Source organism: Calliopsis andreniformis, chromosome 6 (assembly GCF_051401765.1).
Source record: "Calliopsis andreniformis isolate RMS-2024a chromosome 6, iyCalAndr_principal, whole genome shotgun sequence".
In the NCBI taxonomy this organism is placed as follows: Eukaryota; Metazoa; Arthropoda; class Insecta; order Hymenoptera; family Andrenidae; genus Calliopsis; species Calliopsis andreniformis.
In genome coordinates, this window is record NC_135067.1 from 6,642,832 (window position 1) to 6,665,667 (window position 22,836).

Below are 22,836 nucleotides of genomic sequence, written 5' to 3' on the forward strand. Positions count from 1 at the left end.
TACCACGGTGTTATGAATGTTGCTAAGTTTGAAGGGGGTCTTCGATCGGAGGCTCTGGATGCACTACCCTGGCTCCTTCAAGTTTGATCACTCAAGAAGTGCTTAAATCCTTGTTCCTAATTAATCACTCGGAACTAGGCATCAGAATCCTCGAGATGAATTCCCTTTGGACTTTGAACTACGTTTACTTTAGATCTTCATTACAGTTTTCTGTTTATGCTCAGAGGCGTGTGCAGCTTAAAATGTTCATCAATAACTGCTTTCATTAATTGTTAATGTGAAATGTCTCTTGAACTTTGAACTATGTCGTTTCAAATTTCGATTAGTAATATTCTCGTGCTTAACTTTGAAGCTTTATGTTATAAAAAATTCTCAATTAATAGCTTTCACTCATTTTCTAAAAAATGTCCTGTAGCCTTTAAGCTAGGCCTGCTCAACCTTAATTACAATATTCTAGTTGCGTTTGAATCTTTGTACTGTAGACAATTTTCAAGTACTAGCTTCTATTATTTTTTTAATTAAAATGTTACCTGGACTTTCAGTTAGGTCCACTTTAAACTTCAATTGCACTATTTTGGTTACTTCTATTGCTCCGTGGTGCACAGCAAGTCCCTAATTAGTCACTTAAGTAGAATTAACTGCCAGGATTTCCTAAGTTAAATCTCCTTCAGACTCTGAGATAAATCCACTTTGGATCACAACTATACTACTCCAGTCACGTTCACACCACCGTTTTATACCAGGTATCGTTAATTGGTCATTTAGAACCTAAGTTAATCAGCACCACGATTTCCTAAGTTTCAGTTGCTTTCTACTGATCATAGGTTAGATCCAAGTCAAGTGTCGATTGCATTTTCCTAGTTACACTTGCAGCTCTATAGTACCTGAAATGTTCTCTATCAGTCATCAAAAATTGAGGTTCATAATTCTGTAAATAAAATCGTCTTTGGATTTAGAACTAAATCCACAATATATCGCTATCCTATTTACATACTTGTGCAGCCTCTTGCGGTGTCCGGAAATTAGCTCCTCAGAAAATCGATCATCCTGCTGTCGCAACAGTAGCATGAATCTCAAAGGATCTCAATGGGTGCACAATAATCTGTTCGAACCGATAGACGAATAAAAGGTGGAGGATAACTTCGACTTCCTTTCAAGGAGAAAGCTGAAACGATCGATGGCACGTTCTCCGACTGTCAGAGCTCATCCCTTCAGGACGAAACGTACACCCATGTTTACTACGTTAACAATTCGAGAAAAGAGGCTTTTGTGAATCATATTAAAGCAGACAAGTAACAGGTTTTTGTAGGTTTTTGGCGTTGGATTTCATTGTTGTGTCGTATTACGCGTGATTCCTCTAGATTCTTTGTTCTATGAAACACGCTTTTGCCTGATAAAAGAATTGAAAGGAAGAAAGAAGGAAGAAGAACAATGGAATGCGTTAAGCATCTAAATCCTTGAACACTAGTTGGGAGTTGTGAGAGCTCTTGTAGTTTCTACGCGTTATCCTTATTCTAATACACTTAGTGAAACTTAGCGAGAATTCAGAATATTCGAACTTTGACTCTAGGTTCTAGGAATTCTCCTAATCACAGTTATGCTATATTCTAATTTCTATAGTATATTACAATTTCTATAAGTTCTATATTATAATTTCTTATATTTATTTACCAAATTTGTAGAGTATAGAACATATATTTTGAGTTTATAGCTGAAAAATTATTCTCATTAAGTGAATTATCTTTGCTTTATGTGACTTAAATCAAAATGGTAAAGAATTAAGAATGTACGAATTATTACTCTAGATTCTAGAAGTTTCTGTTCTTATTTTATTAAAACTGAGTCGTTTCAAGAATTTCCAATATTTAAACTTGGTTTTCTAGACTTTGAACTAACATGATGGAATCACAGTATTTATTTCTACCTCAAGTTTTTATGTTTGGTAGGAAAAAGATGCATGCACACCTAACAGAAATGAATAAATTGAAAATTTGTGGCATATAAAGGTACCTACATACTATTGACCATTTTTTATAATACTTTTGCAATGATCCCACTGTACTATGTTATAATATTGACTTCATAGCAGTCGAGGGTTAATCATTCTTAATAAAAAAATTCGTTAATCACTGTAGTTCACATTTCGTCCAAACCAAACAGAAAACCTTTCTGCACCTTCAACCAGTTCCCGCCTACATTCTCCCAACCCTACAAAACATTACTTCCCAGAACAGCTGAACTTTAGGCTAGACTTAGCCCAGACCTAACTCAATCCAAGGCATTTAAGCATTAAATCTTCCCAGTGCGCTTCATTCAATTATTACAGGGTGCGCTTCTCTAAGTTTATGTGTCTGTACGTGCCAACATTCGAGCAGATCAAAAAGTCGCAAAAGCGACTCGTATGTATATCCAATGCAGTTTCCGCAAGCAAAACGCGTCGAGTGACAGCGCTACTATTCTCCAGGAAACGAGTTTGGATCGCGGTGCTTCGGACGGTGGATCGAGTCCAGAGCCGAGATACAGAAAGGGGTAGCTAGAATAATAAACAACAGACCCCGATCCCCGGCTGCAAAGATAGGAACTGTGTTTGCAGCCAGGAACTGGGATTACCTCAGTCTCCGAAGAAACCCTTTAGGGACATTGCGATTAGAACAAAAGAGTTCCGACTGGAAACTAGGGGAGTAGAAAATGGATAACGACACTGTAATCGCGAGAGTTCATTAGGAGAAGCTTCTTCCTCCTTCGACGATTCTAGAAAAATTACTTTCCCGTAGTGGAGGAGTTGTTTTCTTGCGTTCACCTATCCCGTGCGCCTTTGTTCCCTCGATTCTGTCTGTCGAAAGAACAAAACGAAGTCATGCAGTCTCTTTCTTTGGTGGTTCATTGTCCCTTGTTCAAGTGTTATCTTTTTATAAGGGGGATGCTAGGGAAGTACATTTAAATGAAACTGAACGTGGATAGCAGAATGTTATTTTGTTAACGAATTTGTAGCAAATGTTTGGTATGGAAATACTCAAGTTCTTTGGTTTTAATTTGAATAATAATATACTTTTTTGGAATTTTACTTTGCACGTTCCTGTTGCTATATTTTGGGTATTTAGTACAGACAATCAATAATTCTAGTGATATATAATTGAACAATTGAAAAGTCTGCTACAAAGGTGGAAGTTTTTTTAATACTATGTTTCGTTTCAATTAGTGCACGGTAAATTAAAGTTAATGGAAGGAACATTTATGTGTGAAGATAGATTTCGAAGCCTTGAAGTAATTCTAGTACTCGACGTGATTCATAGTGGTACTGTTTTAGTATAACTCTTGATAATGTTCACGAACAATTGAAGGCGCTTTTCTCTTGGAAACTTAATTACACAGGTTTAAAATAGAAAAATGTTCCGTTATAATTACGTTTTTCAGATTAGGATTTATTCCCGAGGATAGCCGAGTGTTTGAATATTTAACTATTTTAATACTTCAATATTTAAATGCTTGAATACTTGATTATTGATATATTTAAGTATTTGAATATTGGATATTTACTCTTTGATGGAAACTTAAAAATTTAGAAATTTGAAATTTGTGTTTTTTAACACATGAATATTTCAGTGTTTGTGTAATTGAATATTTAAAAATTGAGAGATTTGAAGATTTAAAGTAAGTTTGAAGGTATTTGGGTATAAATATATGAAAGTCTGAATGTTGGAAGATTCAAAGATGCAAAGGTTTGAATATTTGATGATCTCATGGTTTGAAGGTTTGATAATTAATTTGATGATCTCATGGTTTGAAGGTTTGATAATTAATTTGATGATCTCATGGTTTGAAGGTTTAATAATTTGATGATCTCACGGCTTGAAGGTTTGATGATTTGATGATCTCACGGTTTGAAGGTTTGAAAGTTTGAAGTCTATACGAAAAAAGTGATGAAGATATTATACAGAGTTATAATCCGATTTTAATTTCATAACTATTATCAGTTAACGTCGCATACTTATACCTTAATATTTACAAAATTATATAATATTAATATCACCCTTCAGTGTTTATAAATGTAAAGTGTAAATAGAATGAACTATTCATGAAGCAAACAATCGTGAGCTCAATCAGTCCCACTACGAAACTGTTGCATGACTTTCGTTTCTTTATTCCTCCATTTCGAGAAATTCTCTAAAGAAAGTATACCTCACGACCTACAGACAATGTGGCTTTTAATTTCTAAGGGAGAATAACGCGGCGGTGGTTTCCACAGTTGTTACCACGATCACCTGCAAGAAGATAGTATTGTTTGTTCCGACGATACATCCATCGAGAGCAGATCCCAATTGCAATGCGGATGCGTCGTTAGGTATGCAGCTTGCGTCCCGACCGGTCTTCCCACTAATAACATCACGCATTCCGGATGTCTTTGCATGCTGCGCGGCTTAGGTCCTCTCTGAGCAAAGCGTCGAATCCTGAGCAGGAACGTCACGTAACGTTTTCGCGGCGAGAACTAGTCCCCTGACCGGAAGTTCGGAAGAGTTTACTGATTGCCGCTCCACTGTATTGACGAAGAGTGATGCCAATCCCAAAAAGACTATAACGTAGCTACTTTAACAGTTTATTGCCTCTCGTTGTAAAGTGTTATCTAAGTTCTAGGATTTTATACTCTTTCATGGAGAAGAACTGAACCAGAGGGTTCATTTCAGTGGAATGAAAATTTATTAAATAATTTAATGCGTCAATATTTAATTTTGATTTAACTAGTCTGCTGGACATTAATTAAGATAGAAGATGTATGAAAGCTCGGGAAAATAGAAATTGTAGTATTTCCTCGTTATAAACTTATTGCTAGATTCGTCGTAGTTAATATTAACGTAACGATTTGTATTGTACTTTGTTCGTTGTAATTTAATTTTCTGCGTAATTGTAGAACACCCTTATTTCATCTTGTCTATCGACGACCAAATTATTATAACAAGACTCGCCCTTTAGGGGGTTGGTAAGCTCTGCTGTCTTCGGAGCGAAGGAGGGCGGGAGAGTGGAATTAAGACGACCATATTGCGACGAAACAGAATCGGTTGTTCCTGCGAAGGGTGAAATGTGGGGTAGTTACGGTTAGGGGTTGAACTAAGCCGCTCTGCTCTTCGTGGTCTTTTTTCCGTGGGTTCTGTGGTTTTAGGGGAAAGACCGAGCTAAAATTGTGGCAGTAGTAAGAAGGGAATTTGTTTGCTCGCTCGATATTTGATATTGTGCAAAGAGAGAGATTTATGCGACGAATTTAAGTAAGCGTTTTAGATTAACTTATTAGAGTTATTTATTCTCCGAATTAAGGAAAATAACTTTGTTTTTACGATTTTTCGATGTGAAGATTGCTAAGTGTACTTTAAAAATGTTATATGAGTTAGTATAATTTATGAGTAATAGAAAAGCAATCTTGAAATTTAAATATAATGCATGACTATTTCGAAATAATGTTAAAGAAAGTATCAGATATTTCTGTTATTAGAATATTATAGAATACTATAAAATATTACTGTAATAGTAAGAATATTAACATTGACGATATCAAAAATATTCTAAAAGTACTTACTAGTTAATTTTACAATATTCTGGTACTATAATTTATAGAATCTTAAAGTACTATTAAAAACATGGATTATAAAAATAATTATGATAGAATAATTATAGAATAACATTTATGAAAAATAATTTTAAGGTAATGAAAAAAGGTAAAAGTAAAGCATTGCTAAAAATAGCATTAAAGGTTTATATTAAAATAAATGTTATTTTGGAGATACAAAGGTACGTTACAAAAGCGTCCAATTTTGCTTTGAACAGAGTACTGGGTCATCTCTAACAACTCGTTCATCATTACAGTACGTTACATAAAAATTCATGTATTTTTTACATCTCAAAGATCATACACGCTTCCGGCTCAGTGAGATCACCCCTCAAACTAGAAACGCGATTTCTTGGTCGAGAGAGTGATTAAGGGGAGGAAGAACGAGGGTGGAACTACGAGGGCGTGTGGATAGACAAACGAGCAAGGACAGCGTTTGAAGATCGACTTTGTCTATAGATAGTACATCAGCGATGGCTCTGACTACTTCTCGAAACGCGAAGAACAATCAAACAACCCTTCGATCACATTCAAGAATTATTCAAACCGATTCTAACGCTCCCCAAGGTCTCGAGCGTCCAAACACGCGAAGATCTTCGATCCTCGCAAATGACCCAAGACTTCTGCATGTTTCAACACCAGACAACGAAGCAAACGCTCCTCAAACGTTGGACCGATGAAATCGCTCGAGGAACCGTAACAAAGGCAATGGAACGGCTATCGCTAGATACAGGCGCGAGGCGTGCGCCGCCAACACTCTCCACTACCACCACATCCACCACCACCACCACCAGCCTCCTCCACCACCAGCATCGCGAGCCATCGGCGCACCTCCTCGATCAGTCGACCCCGTGCAACGCGGCTCGCCGGCCGCCGCGCGAAAATTCGTCCTGTGTCTACTTGTGCGTTATCCGCTCGCTCGTCCTTCCGCGACCGTCAACGGACCCATCTACCTGCGCGCACTGACGTAAACACAAGGCCTGTGCCGAGTCCTCTTTCGATCCTGCGTAATCGTGGGCAGTTAAATAGCAAGATAAAAAAGAAAGGAACGAAATAGGAAGTGAGAAAGGGTGAGCGCGCGTGCGTGTGCTATTCGGTGCGTTGATGCCCGGAAAGGTCACGGTGATTTAGAAGGGACACAGCAGCGAGGGAACACGGGGAGACGGCGTGGTTAGAGAGTGGAGGCGAGGATTCCGCGCAAAAGCCGGCTCCACAGCCGGTCCCCCACTCGCTAACTTGTTGAGTCTCTCTCGGCAGGTGTGCTCGGCGGAACCGGAACTCTCAGCTAGGCGACGATGACGGACAGGCTGATCGCGCTGCTGATCCTCAGCCTGCTGGCCACAGCCTCCAGGGCGAGCGTCGCCGCGCAGAGGAGCAACGTGCACAACGATCCCCTCGTGGTGGAGACCACCAGCGGCCTGGTGCGCGGCTTCTCACGCACTGTCCTGGACAGGGAGGTGCACATCTTCTACGGGATTCCGTTCGCTAAGCCGCCAATCGGGCCTCTTCGATTCAGGAAGCCTCTGCCGATAGAGCCATGGCACGGCGTGCTGAACGCCAGCGTCCTGCCCAACAGCTGTTTCCAGGAGAAGTACGAGTACTTCCCTGGCTTCCCTGGCGAGGAGATGTGGAACCCAAACACGAACATATCGGAGGACTGTCTTTACCTGAACATCTGGGTGCCCCAGAAGTACCGTCTGCGGCACAAGGCTAATGAGCAAGTGAACAACAGCGACAAAAACGGAATACCGCTTCTAGTGTGGATCTATGGTGGAGGGTTCATGAGTGGCACCGCGACCCTGGACGTCTACGACGCTGACATCATGGCATCCGCCAGCAACGTCATCATCGCGTCCATGCAGTACAGGGTCGGGGCGTTCGGGTTTCTCTATCTGAACAAGCACTTCCCCAACAGCGAGGAAGCCCCAGGTAACATGGGTCTCTGGGACCAAGCGCTCGCGCTCAGGTGGCTCAAAGACAACGCTGCCGCGTTCGGCGGGGATCCCGAGTTGATTACTATCTTCGGAGAGTCAGCTGGCGGTAGTTCCGTGTCCCTGCACTTGATCTCCCCCGTCACGCGCGGGCTAGTCCGACGCGGGATCCTCCAGAGTGGGACCTTGAACGCGCCCTGGAGCTACATGACTGGAGAGAAGGCTAACGAGGTGGCTAGGGTGCTCGTCGACGATTGTGGCTGTAATTCGACCATGCTGCAGGAGAACCCAGCTAGAGTGATGGCTTGCATGAGGTCTGTTGACGCGAAGACTATCTCTGTGCAGCAGTGGAACAGCTACTGGGGTATTCTCGGCTTCCCATCCGCGCCCACCATCGATGGAATCTTCTTGCCCAAACACCCGCTGGATCTGCTGCGCGAGGCGGACTTCAAGGACACGGAGATACTGATCGGGAACAACGAGAACGAGGGTGAGTGGAATTTTTCATTATTTGCTGCGGAGGTTGAAACATTGTGGGGTTGGTTTTTCCTTGGAACTTGCGTGCACTGTACTGGATAGAATTGTTTATATGGCTTGTATAATGATTGGGCTTGCAATCGGATACGTTCGAAATTAATGCGTACCACGGCTCATCAGAGGAGTAGTGGTTTCCTGTTATATTTGGGAAAGTGAAGTTTCGTAGAATAATTGAAAATATAAAATGGGACAAAAGTGAGTGAATATGCCATCACGAGTAATATTTGTCATAGTGGGCGATACAATCGCACCGCTCTTGAAAAGTGCACATTCTTGAATTTGTAGACATGTATATTGCAAACGTACTGGATAAATTGTTTTATAGATCAAACCTTCTGGTATGGGAAGTATATTAAACCTTTAATACTCGTAACGTAGACGGTTATTGCTACTGTGAAAGTTGAATTAAAACTAGAGATATTTTTAAGATGATGCAATTTTCGAGACCAGTGTTGAACACATTTTTCTACGAAATTCAGCAAGGTTTTGATGGAAACATCATTAAAAATCATCGTTTAAATTACTCTGACCCACATCTGGATCATAGGATTTAGAACGTGTTAGTTTCCACCGCTGAAGCATTTGTGTCAATAATTATTTGTAGAATTTAGCAAGAAGTAATTTTATAAGAAACTTGAAAGTGGTAGTAAAGGTTGTAGTAAGATTACTTTATATGGGTCTTTATTTCTGAGAATATTGATTTTGGTGAAAATTCTTCAAATATGTATTTGAAATCCGTGAGTTATCATATTTATAATTTGTATCACTTTATCGAATTTCAATGTAATAATTGGGAACGTATACCTAATGTATGAGATTTTAAATAAGAACAAGGTACAAAGATTTTGAGGTATATAAATATTAGATGAAATTCCTGATCTTTTAGAGGCACATTGTATTTTAGTGATTTGGGAATGGAAATGCTTTTCAAAACTTACCATAAAAGAAAGCTTCTAGAGAAATTCTTTAAACATTTTTCAGAGAAATTTAGCAAGTATTGGAAAATATTTAACTATTCTTTTCAGCAAGGATTGTTAATTTTCTATACGAGTCTATTTACTGGAAAAAGTATAGAGGTCAGAACAAACACCAGGTGTTGCCCGAGGCGGTTTTGTTTTGAAACTGCGTGCAGATGTTTTAATTTTTATTTTATTATATTTTATTCAATTTTCATAATTTGAAGAGCCTAGAATTTCAGTGCAGTAATTTGTTTTCAATAATTTTAATTACCAATTCGTTTTGTTTTAATTTAATTTAAAACGTGAAAAATTTATGCAAGAAGAATATTAGGTTAGGGGTTATGAATTTTCCGAGATTTAAACAGAAATCACTTAAAATGTTAAATAAATATCAATTATCGTATGTTACGAATAAATAATATTTTATTAGTAAAATATTGTTGGATAAACATGTTTTGGAAAAAATTACTTTTCTTTTGATGAAGTGTCTGCTAGTAATATAATTTGAGAGAAGAATTCAAATAAGATTTTATTAAAAATATAAAAATGAATAAACAAATTAAAAGGTTTCTGAAACAGTACTAGGTACATTAAACTGATGCTAACAAGGATAATAATGGGTATAGTAAGTTATCTTTTATTAATAACGAAAATTATGAGAAACGTTATTAGAATCCCAGCTTAACTCAAGATTAAATAGAATTATTATAAAGTATGAAAACTTCAAGCTGAAATTTTTATTAATTTCTTTAAAAAAGTATAAAACTCGTAGGTTTGAAAAAAGATAGAAAGACGTAAATTTGTACTAATTTTAAAATAGCATATTCCATGACGCAATTTAGAGCAGTTACAAACTATCAGATTAAATATTTAATCTTACAATATATTTGAAATGCTCATTTATTCTATATAGCTTATTTCGCCCATATCTATGATTATATCTAGCACATTAGCATAAATATTTCATATCTTTTTTAAATCACTATATCTTAGAATTTCGCTTACTTTTTAAATTTTAGTTTATCATCCAATGCATATCTATGTCGACTTTTCCCACAAAGTTAAAAATAAAACTCAATATTAAAACCGAGGTAATATCACCATTAAAAAGGTACCTTTAAATCGCAATTCGATTCATAGTTTTCATACCGAAAAAGTATAGATACTAGATATACATGTACACTATACCATACATCTGCAAGTGGATCGTTAACGATAAACATTTTCAGCAATGTCATTGCTCATGAAAGACAGCAAAGTAGTCGATTTATTCCTTGAAAAATTCTCGTAACCAGTGAACAACTTTATCTCCTCGTATAGTTTTCGTTTCTGCGCGATCTCGTGCCTGCAAAAAATCCTCGATGTCGCGGGTTTATCGCTGCGCTTCGAAGTCGCTCGTTCTGCATTCGTTACGCAAATCTCGGACCAACCAAATGAACGGCTGTTCGCCGTGAATCGGAACAATAGCTCTACCGGCATTGTCGTTAGATAACGCAGAAGCCCGTTCGTTATTGGCTCGCGATCCGCCTTTCTCGTTAATGAAAAAGCCCGTCGCATTGCTCGCCGCGCGCGCCAAGCAGCTGCGGCGTCACGGGAATTATCGGTGGAAATCATTTTCCTCAGAATCTCTATTCCCTCTGGCTAATTAACCTCTTCGATGCAAATGCCTTCCTGGGGCCTGGACCAATCAATTCTAGTCGCAATCGTTGGTCCTTGGTGAACCAAAGACCACCGTGACGTATTCGAATGCTTTTAATTTAGGGGTTTTCCGAGATACGTATCGCATATGTGTTTCAAAAGTGACGATTTGTAATATATTGAGAATTTTGAAGTATTCATGAAAAGCTGATGAAGGATAGGATAATACAGCCATTCTGTTTTTAAACGATTTCTTTGATAATGGTTTCATATTCGCCGATAATGGAAGAAGTTGAATCGAACAAAATTGACTAGGGAGCAGTAGCTTAAACTGTTCTCGAAATAAATATGAGATGGTTTTTACAATTACTCATAGCGCTAAGTAGTTCACTTTCTGATTATTTTAAATTGTGATTAGAGTACTACATATACTGTATTGTTACGTTGAAGAGTTTGAAATTGTTTATAGGTATATTGAAAGAGATAGAAGCTTCTGTATCAAGCAAGAAATATTTAAATAACTACCAAGATTATTCGTTTTTATTTTTTTACCGAAACAAAAAGTAACAGTTTTCATTTAAGCAAAACTTGAGCATATAACATAATAATGAGACTAGAGGTTTATAGTTTGTATTGTAAATACAATTACAGAAATCAAAACTTACTCAGAGATTTTTATACTCTCATGCGTTGTACTTTCTTTTATATATGTGATATATTTTTACATATACATACTGCACATGTGTTTTAAAAGTGACACAACTCCAAAAAAGTGATGTTTGAATTGCAGCTATAAATCAGTTTGGTAAATGCACCTCTATTCATGATAAAAAGTTTACGAGTTAAAGATCAAAATTAGAGAATTTATTCAAAGAACTCTTCAAATGTAAATTACAAACTATTAAAATAATAATAAAAAAATCATTTAATGCAAGTGACACATAACTGTTTTTTAGTAAATAATTTTCTCCTAAACTCATATATAATTTTTTGCTTCCCATCAAAAACATACATTTTTGAGTTTTATCACTTTTTTAATACATGTACCATATATGGAGTTTTGAAAAATGTTGATGGTTTTGGAAATGAAAGAAATCCGTAAAGACTAACAACCATGGTTATCATTTAACTTGAACTCTGTACCAAGATAATACTAGGTTTATTATACAACTGAAGCATAAAATTAGTATAGCTTGAAACGATGCTTATTGGCTTCAGTGAACATAGAAAAAATCAATTAAACAGTATTCTGAAGTGTTCACAAGAAGCTAATGTGATTGTTTTTCGAACTACTGACTTTATCGAAGTAAATTTTGTTTTGGTGGATTTAAAAATGAATCCACCACTAAAGAATGTCCTTTTGAAGAAGTATCCATAAAATATCCACGATATCTCTGGCTTCTCCCGTGCCAGGATTCATAGAAATCGGTCAGGATTTCGGTGATAGGCCAATTGATTCAAAGCACCCACTAGCTGTTCAAAAGGACGAGCTTACCTCGATATTCCTCGCCTGATAAACGCCCTCGGAACATAGCGAGCCGCGAATAGGTCGATAACCAGTGCCCTGATACCAGGGAAACCAACTTCTTCTGCTAGTTCGAACGACTCGAAAAACACGGAAGATTCCATCGGTGTAGAGATTGGAATCGTGTAAAGTCGAGAGACGATTAGCCAGTGGCCATGTGAAGCTGCAAGTTTTAGGGGATGGTTTTTTCTGAGGATCTTGGCGACACGTTCTCTCTTGATTCTTAAGGAGGAGCTGACGTTGGTAAGAAAAAACCATTTTCTTTCGATCTTGGGATTGAGTCAATAGAATTCTTCAGAAAAGCTAAGAGGTATTTTGCGTGTTTGTCTTGAAGTAAATATATGCTTTTGGGCAGAATACAAGTGGAGGAATTTAGAGACGATGTTTCCAATGATAGAGTGCTTTCGGTGGTTACGAATAAATTAACTGGAATCGATTTTGAGTCGAAATGCTCGAAATAGGATACCTGCGGTCTTTCCTGTAGAATGGAATTTGTTAGCCTTCGAAAGATATTTCTTGGCCTTACGAGGGAATTGGCGTAGGTCGTATGAGGTTTTCTTAGTATTGAGATAACCTCGTATTGAGGTTATCTTTTGTTTCATTAATGTCTTTAGAATGATTAAAAATATGAAGTTGATTAGAAAAGTGCAAACTGTAACATCTTTATTAACAGAAGAGGAAACAAGACATAATAAAGTCGTATTATTCAAATTGCAAATTTAAAGTTGTTGATATTCATGTTTTTATTCATATAATTTATTTTACTATATTAAAAAGAAATGAGACTTTTAGAATAATTATATAAAGCGCTTTTCTTTACCTGCTAAGGTAACAATATAAAATTAAATTAACATGAAAAATCTAAACTAACATACTTAATTCGTATAGACTGCCTAAACACCTATCACATTCCAATGTATTTTTCTATTTCATAAAATAGTACAAAATACATTTTCATATGAAGATGTACGATATATTTTGAGTGCTAATTTCAGAAGTCGACAAATTTTATGTAAATTAAATTTTTAATAATTAAGTTTTTATTAAGTTATGGTAAAATTAAGTTTTTGATAAAATTGATACAAACAGTATCCAATGATTAATCTCGTAAGCTAGAACTTCAGGAAGAGGATACTTTTTTTTAGATAGAAAACAAATATCCATTTAGATGACGTTGATTTTTCGTTATTCATCCACAAATTGGGGATTTGCAGAAAATTTGAAGGGAAACGGTTGAAACGCAACACTTACTTCGTGGCAAGCAATCTAGTTTTGCAGGAAGTTTGCCACTCGAAACAATTTCGAAGAGTCTAGTGACCCGAATTCAAATTTCCCGCCATTATTTGCCCTCCGTCGTTCCGATTCTTAACTAACTTCGTCGTGAGGCGCAGGCTTTGAATTCTAATGAAACGTAAAAAACCATGGCCTCGTTAAAAGTTTTTATGCGTTTCAGATATCGAATCCCTTCTCGATCGTTCTTCAATGAATATTTTTAAGCGTAAAGTAAAGGTAGCACTTGGTGATAGATATTTTATAATACTATAATAATAGTACGATAATATTAGAAATTATTGTTGGTTGGGATATGTGGCGCTGGTAGTGAACGTAGGAATATTTTTGGTTATAAAGGAAAACGATATAGGTCAGATATTTCTACTTTGGAAATATTGACGTTTAAAGCTTTGAATTTTAATCCTATATTCTAAAACAGTATCTTAATTGTAACCGTATTTTTAAAAAAAGAAAGTCCCTTTAGTTCAAACTCTTTTCAGTCCAAAATACAAATTCTGCTTTATTAACTTCAATCAAATCATGAACTCAATTTTGTTTACAAATGCAATTTTTGTTGCTTTGCTTTAATGCTACAGTGCTACTACTTCACAGTTAAAACAAAACAAAGCAAAAAGGAACAAAAAACGAACATGAATGCACTCTATCAAAAGTTCACCGAAAGCCCTCTTGAATCGTCAGTTCAAAATTTCGCCCGGGTTGAAAAGCGAAAGTTTTCACCCTTGACCTAACACCTTCGCGGTAATTTTCAGCTTTGCCATTTGCATAAATGAAAAAGGAGGAAAAAAACAAGTTTCTTTTTCCCTTCCTCTCTTGCCACGGAAAACCGAGAATTTCATCACTGACGATTTTTACTTACGTTCCCCCATTCCATATGCAAAACGCGCGGGACTTCGTTGTTTGACGAAAAATAAATGCTACTCGACTGCTTGGTGTCGCAGGGAAAAAGAAAATCCTCACCTTTCCTCCCTTTTCCTCTGTTCTCGGTCGAAATTCTGTAGTCAGCCTCGAAAATGGAAATCGAGCAGCATTATTGCGAGTTCGACGGAAGCTCCTTGAAAACAAACGGCGGTCGCACTAACGAGGTCAAATGACGCCCCATATCCAGCCGATAATTACATCAACAAGCTGCTCGGATTATAATACGTGCATAAATTCGCGTACTGCCGCTATTAACCGAATAATGCGTCTCCCTTTACGCGACCGATATTAACTGAAACGGAATTACGCGGGGAAAGTGTGACGCGAAGCAATTAGGGGTGATTATCCGTACGTAATGCACTCGATGTCATCGTTATCGTTTTCATTAGCCCTCGGGCTCGTTGTCGTTCTTTTCATTATAAGAGCGGTATTGACGTAGCCCTGTTTTAGAAGCAGTTTTTCGTTGATTAGTTTGACATACAAGGGGACTAGGTTTGAGTTAGTTTTATCTATGCAGAGGGCTGAAAGAAATGTATGGATCGAGGAATCTTTTTTTGGAGAAAGCTAAACTAGACATTTCTTCGTTGAAAATGTAAAAGACCGAATTAATGAAATGAATTGAAATTGAAATAAGGGATAAACTTTAAGTCTTGTTCAGGTTAGTTAAGTTACTGGAATTCAAGTAGTTTGAATGTAAGTGATCTGAAGAAACTTGATCAATTTGAACTTATTTTACTTGACTTGAAAGATCCCTTTAAGTTTCTGTTTTGTTTAGGCACTTCCACAATAGTCAAGTTAGTTGAATTCAAGTGGATTGAATACAAGTGATTTGGGGTAGTTTGACCAATGTGAACGTGTTATGTTACTCGATTTGAAATATGTTTTGAAGCTTCAAATGAAGTTGACGTCCTTTTAGCTCTTCTTTGTTTTGAAATATACACGATAATTGATGTATACCATGATATATACTGTACTGTAGGTGTTAAAAGTGCATGTTTCGTTTGGAAAATGCATAAGCAAATAACCAGCATGCATCACCTCTTCCGACGTCATTTTGATTATTTTTGCACGATAGTTTGAATTCAAGTTACATTCGAATCTAAGTAACTTGACTTATTGTTAGATTTAAATCACTTGAATTTAAGTAACTTGACTTAGATTCAAACCACTTGAATCTAAGTAACTTGACTTGTGTCAACACAACCTTGACATCAAGTTACTTGAACCCAAATAGCTTGAATTCAACCCAATTGAACTCAAATAACTTATGACTAATCTGGATGAGATTTTAGGAAATCGTATAAGTACAAAAAAATGTACTATCCCTGGCAAAAAGTTTTTGGCCAAACGCAACAATAAGATGTTAATAAAGAACATTGTAATTTTTGAAATGTAAAATACTATCATATTGAATTGAACACATCTCATATGTTTCATCTTCATATGATAGCATTGCATATTTCAAAGCCAGCAATATTTTTAATTAATTTCTAGTTTTTATTGAGTTTGGCTGGAAACTTTTTGCCAGGAATAGTAGAATACGTAGAACTAAAATTGTAATATTTGCAATAAAAATTATTTATTTTTATGATACTTTTTCTACTAACGAAAGAGAAAATAAGCAACGAGAAAAAGTCTGAAATTGTAACGTTTAAGCTACTAAAATAATAAAATATAATTTTCTAAATAATCAGTGCACCGTAGAAAATACTGTAATTATCGCAATTCAAGCATTGATTAAGTTCTTAGATGTTAACAGCAATAGGTTTCTTAATATTAATTTTACAAGAGAACTGTACAAATTCTTGTCTTCAAATAAGCATATTTAATGATAATAAATGTATGTTTTAAGTCGATGTATAATGTCAAAGTTCAGTAATTAGGTCTTTCACCATATTTACTAGTTAGATTCTCTTATTTAATATAAAACAATATCAATTATCGTTGTACTTTATTATGGACATTAATTTATTTTTCTTCTCTTTATAAGAATATTTTGCTACTTACATATTAATATTTGCCACTACTTTACGAAGAGTTAATTAATACCTCTTAGTGAGATTAGTTTGAATTTCACACTTAAATTTAGTTCACAGTTTCCATTTGTATTCTACAATAGTAAAGTTCAGAAGTTTGCAAATATAAGCAATTTCTCACGAGATTTGTCGGATTAAAAGAGTCAGAATAGTTGAACCAGGATTGCTCGAAGTAAATTCGCGATATGATAAAATTTGAGTGAGAGAACGCAGAACATGTATTTGCTGTTTGTTGTTTATATACGTTATATTACTAACAGAAACTTAATTGCTTTTTTTTGGTTTGTTCTGGTTTCGCGAATTTTTCGAGCCGTCAGTTCGTATACTTTTTCAGCGAAGTGATATTGATAGTATTGTTTTCCTTCTGTGTTTTATCTAGTGACTGATGTTTCAGAATGATAACCGTTTATCTTTTTACAACAGTTTTGTCGTGCTTAAACTGTTGGTGATTTCTTTGATACATGCATCGGTATTTGTTAGTCGACTCTTCCGTGAAATTTTTTACAGGAATTTACGTTACTTTCCATGCATGATAAATCTCAGTCTATAAATCTCAGGACGCTCGATAAAATCAAGTGGTATTGAATTTTGCCGTCAATGCCGCCGAAACGTTTTATTTATACTACTACTGTAGAGTCTATAGTATCTGTGTACGATATTAAAATGTATATATTGTTAGAGGTTTTCGAATCTATTCTTCATTCTGCATAAAAATATTTTTTGAAATATTCATGAGCAAGAAAGCTATAATCCAAGCAAATAATCCACTACATAGTTATATACAATCCTGTCGCAGTTTTTTCCCGAGTTTCCAGCTGCCAGCAATGCATAATAAGTTCCATTTTATAAAAGATTTAGCTATCTAAAGCAAAATTGAAGTTCATCATCGACGCCCGCGACGCTGAAATGCTTGGTCTATACTACTGCCATCAAACTTTTAATCTCAGTGTAGATTAAGTAGTGAATAATTTAAAAGCAGATGATACCATGCTTGCATCGGTTTTTTTATTGCTTTTTATAAATATATTTATTTATATACATTTATAAATATTGAAGATATTCAAGCAGTCAATACTGAAATGGTTGATTTTTGTTTCAATAATACTCGTATTCCTGTAACATACAATAGATCTTCATTCTCAGCACATAAAAAAAAGTTCGACAGAATCGAGTGAAATTGTATTATTTAACAAATGTCGTTGAAAGGTTTGATTCGTGGTACTGTTACCACGTATTGAACTTCAACACATATTGCTGAAACATAAATATTTAGATATCACACAATACATAGTATACATTCTATACATACAGAATTGTATTGCTTTGAGATTATCTTTTTTCTTTTATGTATAAAAATAAAAAGAGAGGAATATCCCGTGTAGAAATAATTAAACTCACACGTTGAGATTCAAAAGATACAATACTCTTTGTATTACAATTAAAGTAAGTAACAGATAAATATAAATCAGTTAAAGTAAGTAAGAGATAAACATGGAAATAGAAAATGAAACTGATAAAAGAAAATAATATGCAGAAGTAGGTAAATATGAACTAGAATATAAACTCGATCACGAAGAGTTAGTAAACATGTTTATGTAGTGAATGTAGTTAGTAAATGTGGATAATATCTACTATTCCAGCTACTTTAATAATACTTTGATTATTACTGTTGCTATCAACCCAACACGTATAGCAATCTACTATTAACAACATCAGATAAACTATTCATATAATCATTAACATGATCTACTGAAAATAAAATACAATAAAAGGTGTGAAATAATTAACTTTCTAAGTACACGAACAAATTCGTAAGTCAATTCATTTTATGTATATTCATAAATAATGAGACTATTCAGGTATAAAGACCCAAATAGCCCGTTTTACATTTATTTATAGCCGTGATAAAATTCTTCGCTAAATTCATGCTATTATCAGCGCACGATAAGCTTCCATTACAACACCTCGAGAAAGTTTCACAGAATCGAGCGAAATTGAATTTTTCATAGGCGTCGACGAAGGGCTTGACTCGCGCTACTGCCGCCGAGTTTCTCGTTCTTATCGTCGGATCGCCTACTAACATTCCTGCGTAATCGCGCGATAAAGTAGCATGCAGGGATTCCATGAATATTCTCGGACGATGGAAAAGCCGATTTCTCGGTTTGACGACTCGCCCCTGGTTGTCAAGGTCGTCGGGAAAATTTTATTTCCTCGCTGCAGCACGAAACCGTCAGAACGACAGATTCATGACGAAGATTGCGTTTCTGTGACGGTGCTCAAACAGCAACATTAATTCTCCCCCTGTTGTTCGATCGTTTCCCGCTAAAAAGGTTTCTCTGTGGTGCTTCGTGGAAATTTAGTATCCATTGTTTTGAAAGTTCAGCGAATCTTGAGAGCTTGCAATGTTCGTGCATAGTTTACCAGATTCTTCGACAAAATTGTATGATCTATAAGATGGTAGTCAGAAATGTCAGGATATATGAAATAAAATTTACTGGTATTACGTTTCCTTTTTGGGAGAATTAAATTTGAATTTCGATTGATTGTATTTTCAATATTAAATTTCATGAAATTTTGTCACATCAGTGGACTTCTGGAAAATGTTTACTGTATGCTTTGTTTTCATCTACTGAATAATATTTATAACAGAGGAACGAAAACCTCTGGTTTCTCTGGTTTGGAGAAACATATTTATTTAAATTTCTGGGGGAATTAATAGAGATGGAAGAAGTTGATAAATAGGGAACCTGTTTGGTTTTCCCAGGAGCAATAACTCGACTAAAGCAAATATTTCGCCAAGCCGTAGGTGACGTTGCTGTGGCTGATCAAAACACTATTGTATGAATATTTTTCAGAAAACATGTTTTCCTGAAAATTTATTAAGGTAAATAGTACTTGCAGAATGTGCCAACAAATACATGCATTTTCCAGCTTGAAAAGATCTGTATTTTCCTATGTTCTTAAACAAATTTCAAAATTGAGAAAATGTGTTATTTTATGTATTTATTAATTATATTTTTAACTGTTTAATACAGATATCAACAAGACATAAAAGTATCTACTGGTTCAATATTTTGTAATATTCTATCAGTGCACAAAATTTCAACAAAACCAATCATTTTCAACTGGCTTGAGTCCCCTTCTGCTTAATCCACGAATTTAATCTCTGCTGTAGAAATATCGAGACATATTTCACCGAAAAATCGATCCATCATGTTCGTTATTAAGCGCAACGAGAATTTCATGCGGATAATAGCTATTGTTTAACCATGCATCGATCAAGGACTAAATTTTTCGCCGATCGAAGTATTTATCAATCACGTCACAGTTATAAAAGTTGATCCTGTCCAGAGATTTCGAATAACGTTTAAACAATCCTGTGTTTTAATTCTGACGTTTCGATATCGGATCCGAGTTGGTTTTGAACTTTAATGCGCTTTCGAGTGCGTTTATGGAAACAAAGAAACTACAGAGTGATCAGTTTATCTGGAAACCCATTAATGAATGTTGGCAGCACTTGTAGTACTAACAGCAATTACAATAAATACTGCTAATATTCAGGGGGTTTCCAGATAAACTGATCACCCTGTATATGGTGCGCAGTATTTGGAAAACTTTGATGATAAGAGTAAAGATTCCTAGAAATTACAATACTGTAATTGTCTATGAAAAAATACGTCAAAAGTATTTTATAAAATTTGTGAATAATAACGCGCTACTATTTCGAAAAAATTGACTTTAAAATTCAGTTGAATGTACACACGTATTGAAATACATATACTGTGTTTATTTGCTTAAAAGGTTTGAAGATTTGAAAATATACAAATTTCTAAATCGTTTGAATTCTTCGATTTTTAGATACTAAAATTTTCAAATGATTGAATCAGTATGCAAACGTTTTAACAGATATTTAAATTTTCATAGTTTCAAATAATTCTCAAATCTAAGAATAAATTTGCAACAAATGTAAATGATATTCAACAACAAACAAGATAGACTCGCGAACCTGGAAAAAGTCTGACTGAAATAATTGGAGAATAAATTTCAAAAATGTTATAAGAACCTAATACCATTTCACGAGAATGATTAAGCCTCAGGAGGGTTAAATCTTATCTCGAACTAAATAACAGTTCTCCACGTCAGACCAGCAACTTGCTCGATCAGCTTGAAACGTTAAGTTGCCACTGTGCACGGTTTGACTGTGTCGTTTCCCGTTCGCGTCATTTTGACAGCGCTCTCAAGCTTATCTCCAGCCTTTCGACTTCCGACTTCATCGCGATTAGCACGTCTTGGCCGAAAATTAGCGGGCTGATCGCCTAACTGTCGACCAGATGCTCTCCTCACCACACCCCCGTTATCGCGTATCGAACAACTTTCATTCGGTCGTTCCGCTTTAAGGCATAGACGACCCAAAAGGGTGCTTGGCGCAACGAAGCCAACTACTCGAAATATGTTTCATCAGAGGGTGAAGGTCACGCTGCAGGAGGGCCTCGGTCACATTGCAGGCTCTTCATTATTCAGTTTCTTTTAGCCGAGTTCCATCGCGTGACCTTCCCCAGGATGCTCGAGTTCCGATAAATGTTGCGTAAATTTTTGATCCTTAACTCAATTCGCCTCGTGTTCGCATTTTTACGAGCGGGATGGACACTCGCTTAAATTCTGTCGGGAGAGATGAAAATCGGAATGGACTGCTATATTTTTAGGATGACGATAATGTCTTCTACCAGGGAAGTGAGTACCATGCGCGTAATTTCGTTATTCAGAGGTTGGGAAGTGTCCCAGAAGGAAGTTTTTCCTGGAACACGGTTCTCGGTATGGGAATTGGCGATCCTGAGGTCTCGAGTTCACTCACGAATTCTGAGTGTGATATTCTTGTCGGAGTTTAATGCTTTAAGTGCTCAGGACGCGTATTGTGTGTTTAGGTCGGGCCTGTTTATCGGCGAGACTCCTGGCAGAGTGTAGTGTCGGACTACTTGCTGTGGAGTTGAAGATTGCTGAGGGTCCATGTTAAAATAGATGAACATGCTGATGTTTCTTTATTCATACGTGCAGTTGGTGTGATAAGGCGAACAGGAACGGTTGTATCAAGATTGGGGGAAGCTGTTGGGTACACGTGTCTAGTCATGAACAGGTCTGAGTTAGACAATCGATACTGACAGTATGCTCAACGCCCATAAGGGTGAAGGCTGGATTAGATCGACAGCGCCGAGGAATGTGTGCTTAGCTATCCTGTTGCCTTTAAGATTCTATATAAATCTAATTGTTTCAATATCTTTGGCGATTTAGGTGAATACGTACTTTCTATAATTTTACTTAATTTAAAATTCTTAGAAGAATAAGCGAACAAGTGTAAATCATTATACTGCGTTTCACTATTTTTACATTATTTCAATCTATCATCTGCTTGTTTCACCTCTCTTACTTTTAGCTATTTTTTTAAAGAAATAGGAACTTTTCGTACAAGTTAAATTTTAACTATTAGCTAAATTCTCGGAAATGTACATAGAATACGGATTGAATGAAACTTATTTAAATAAAAATTAGTTTTGAACTTTTAAATACTTTCTTTTCTGTTCTAAGATAACAGCAGAAAGATAGCAGTAATACTTCAACTTAGTTGTAGAAGTTCAGTTTTAACAGGTAATTTTAGTCGATGAAGAAAAGTCCTAAAGGGTCATGTAGGCATTTTTTAGAAGATATTTCAGGGTGAAGTATAGTAAAAGTTAGGATTATTATTTGAATTAGCGTTGTTTAAGCAGAATAAATATAAAAGAAGAAACAGTTATGACGTTTATATAATTGTTTTATTCTACTAATAATAAGAGCAAAATTTTACAAAACATAAAAAGTATAAAGCTTGACTGAATGATTCAAGATTTTAATTTCAAGCTAATGTTACCTATAAAGAAAAATGTATTTGCTGATATAGACTTACTTTAACTTTTTTAAAGCAGAACACGTAAATGTTCCTGTTTAACAAAAATGTTGTTTTACTTCCAAAGAAATAAAAATTTCCCATTCATGTGTTTATGAAATAAAAGTTTCACGGAATACACATCATTTTATGATTTTTTTCTTGGAATAAAAAAGGTAGCAATTAAATAATTCCTCTTATTTGAAAAATTGAAAACTTTTATAATTTCCTTCAGTTTCTGGCATAGAGTGCTTGCTTTTTCAAATAAATAGCGGTAAAAATTAAATGCTAGTATTTGCTTCACTTCTCATTCCCCTTCGACTGTATTTTCCATAATTTTCGCTTTAAAAAAGTATTTGAAGCATCAGTTTTAATTTATTTTCAATTTCTCGGTATGAACAATAATTGCTCATTAGCCTGGAAATCGGAGAAAGCGAAAATAGCGAGCGTTTTCATTCGCTGAAATGGAAAAAGAGAGAAGGGTAGTAT

The 22,836-nt window shown here is 35.8% G+C and overlaps 1 protein-coding gene across 2 annotated transcripts in view; it reads left to right on the forward strand.

The window, feature by feature from the left end:
• The first annotated feature begins 6,491 nt into the window (after positions 1-6,491).
• Ache-2 (acetylcholinesterase 2) overlaps positions 6,492-22,836 on the forward strand; it is a 196,681-nt gene continuing 180,336 nt past the window's right edge. For both annotated transcript variants that reach the window (XM_076380881.1, XM_076380882.1), the window contains exon 1: positions 6,492-8,017. In XM_076380881.1, the coding sequence (XP_076236996.1) occupies positions 6,892-8,017 (1,126 nt within the window). In that variant the 5' untranslated portion in view covers positions 6,492-6,891. The remainder of the gene's footprint in view (positions 8,018-22,836) is intronic.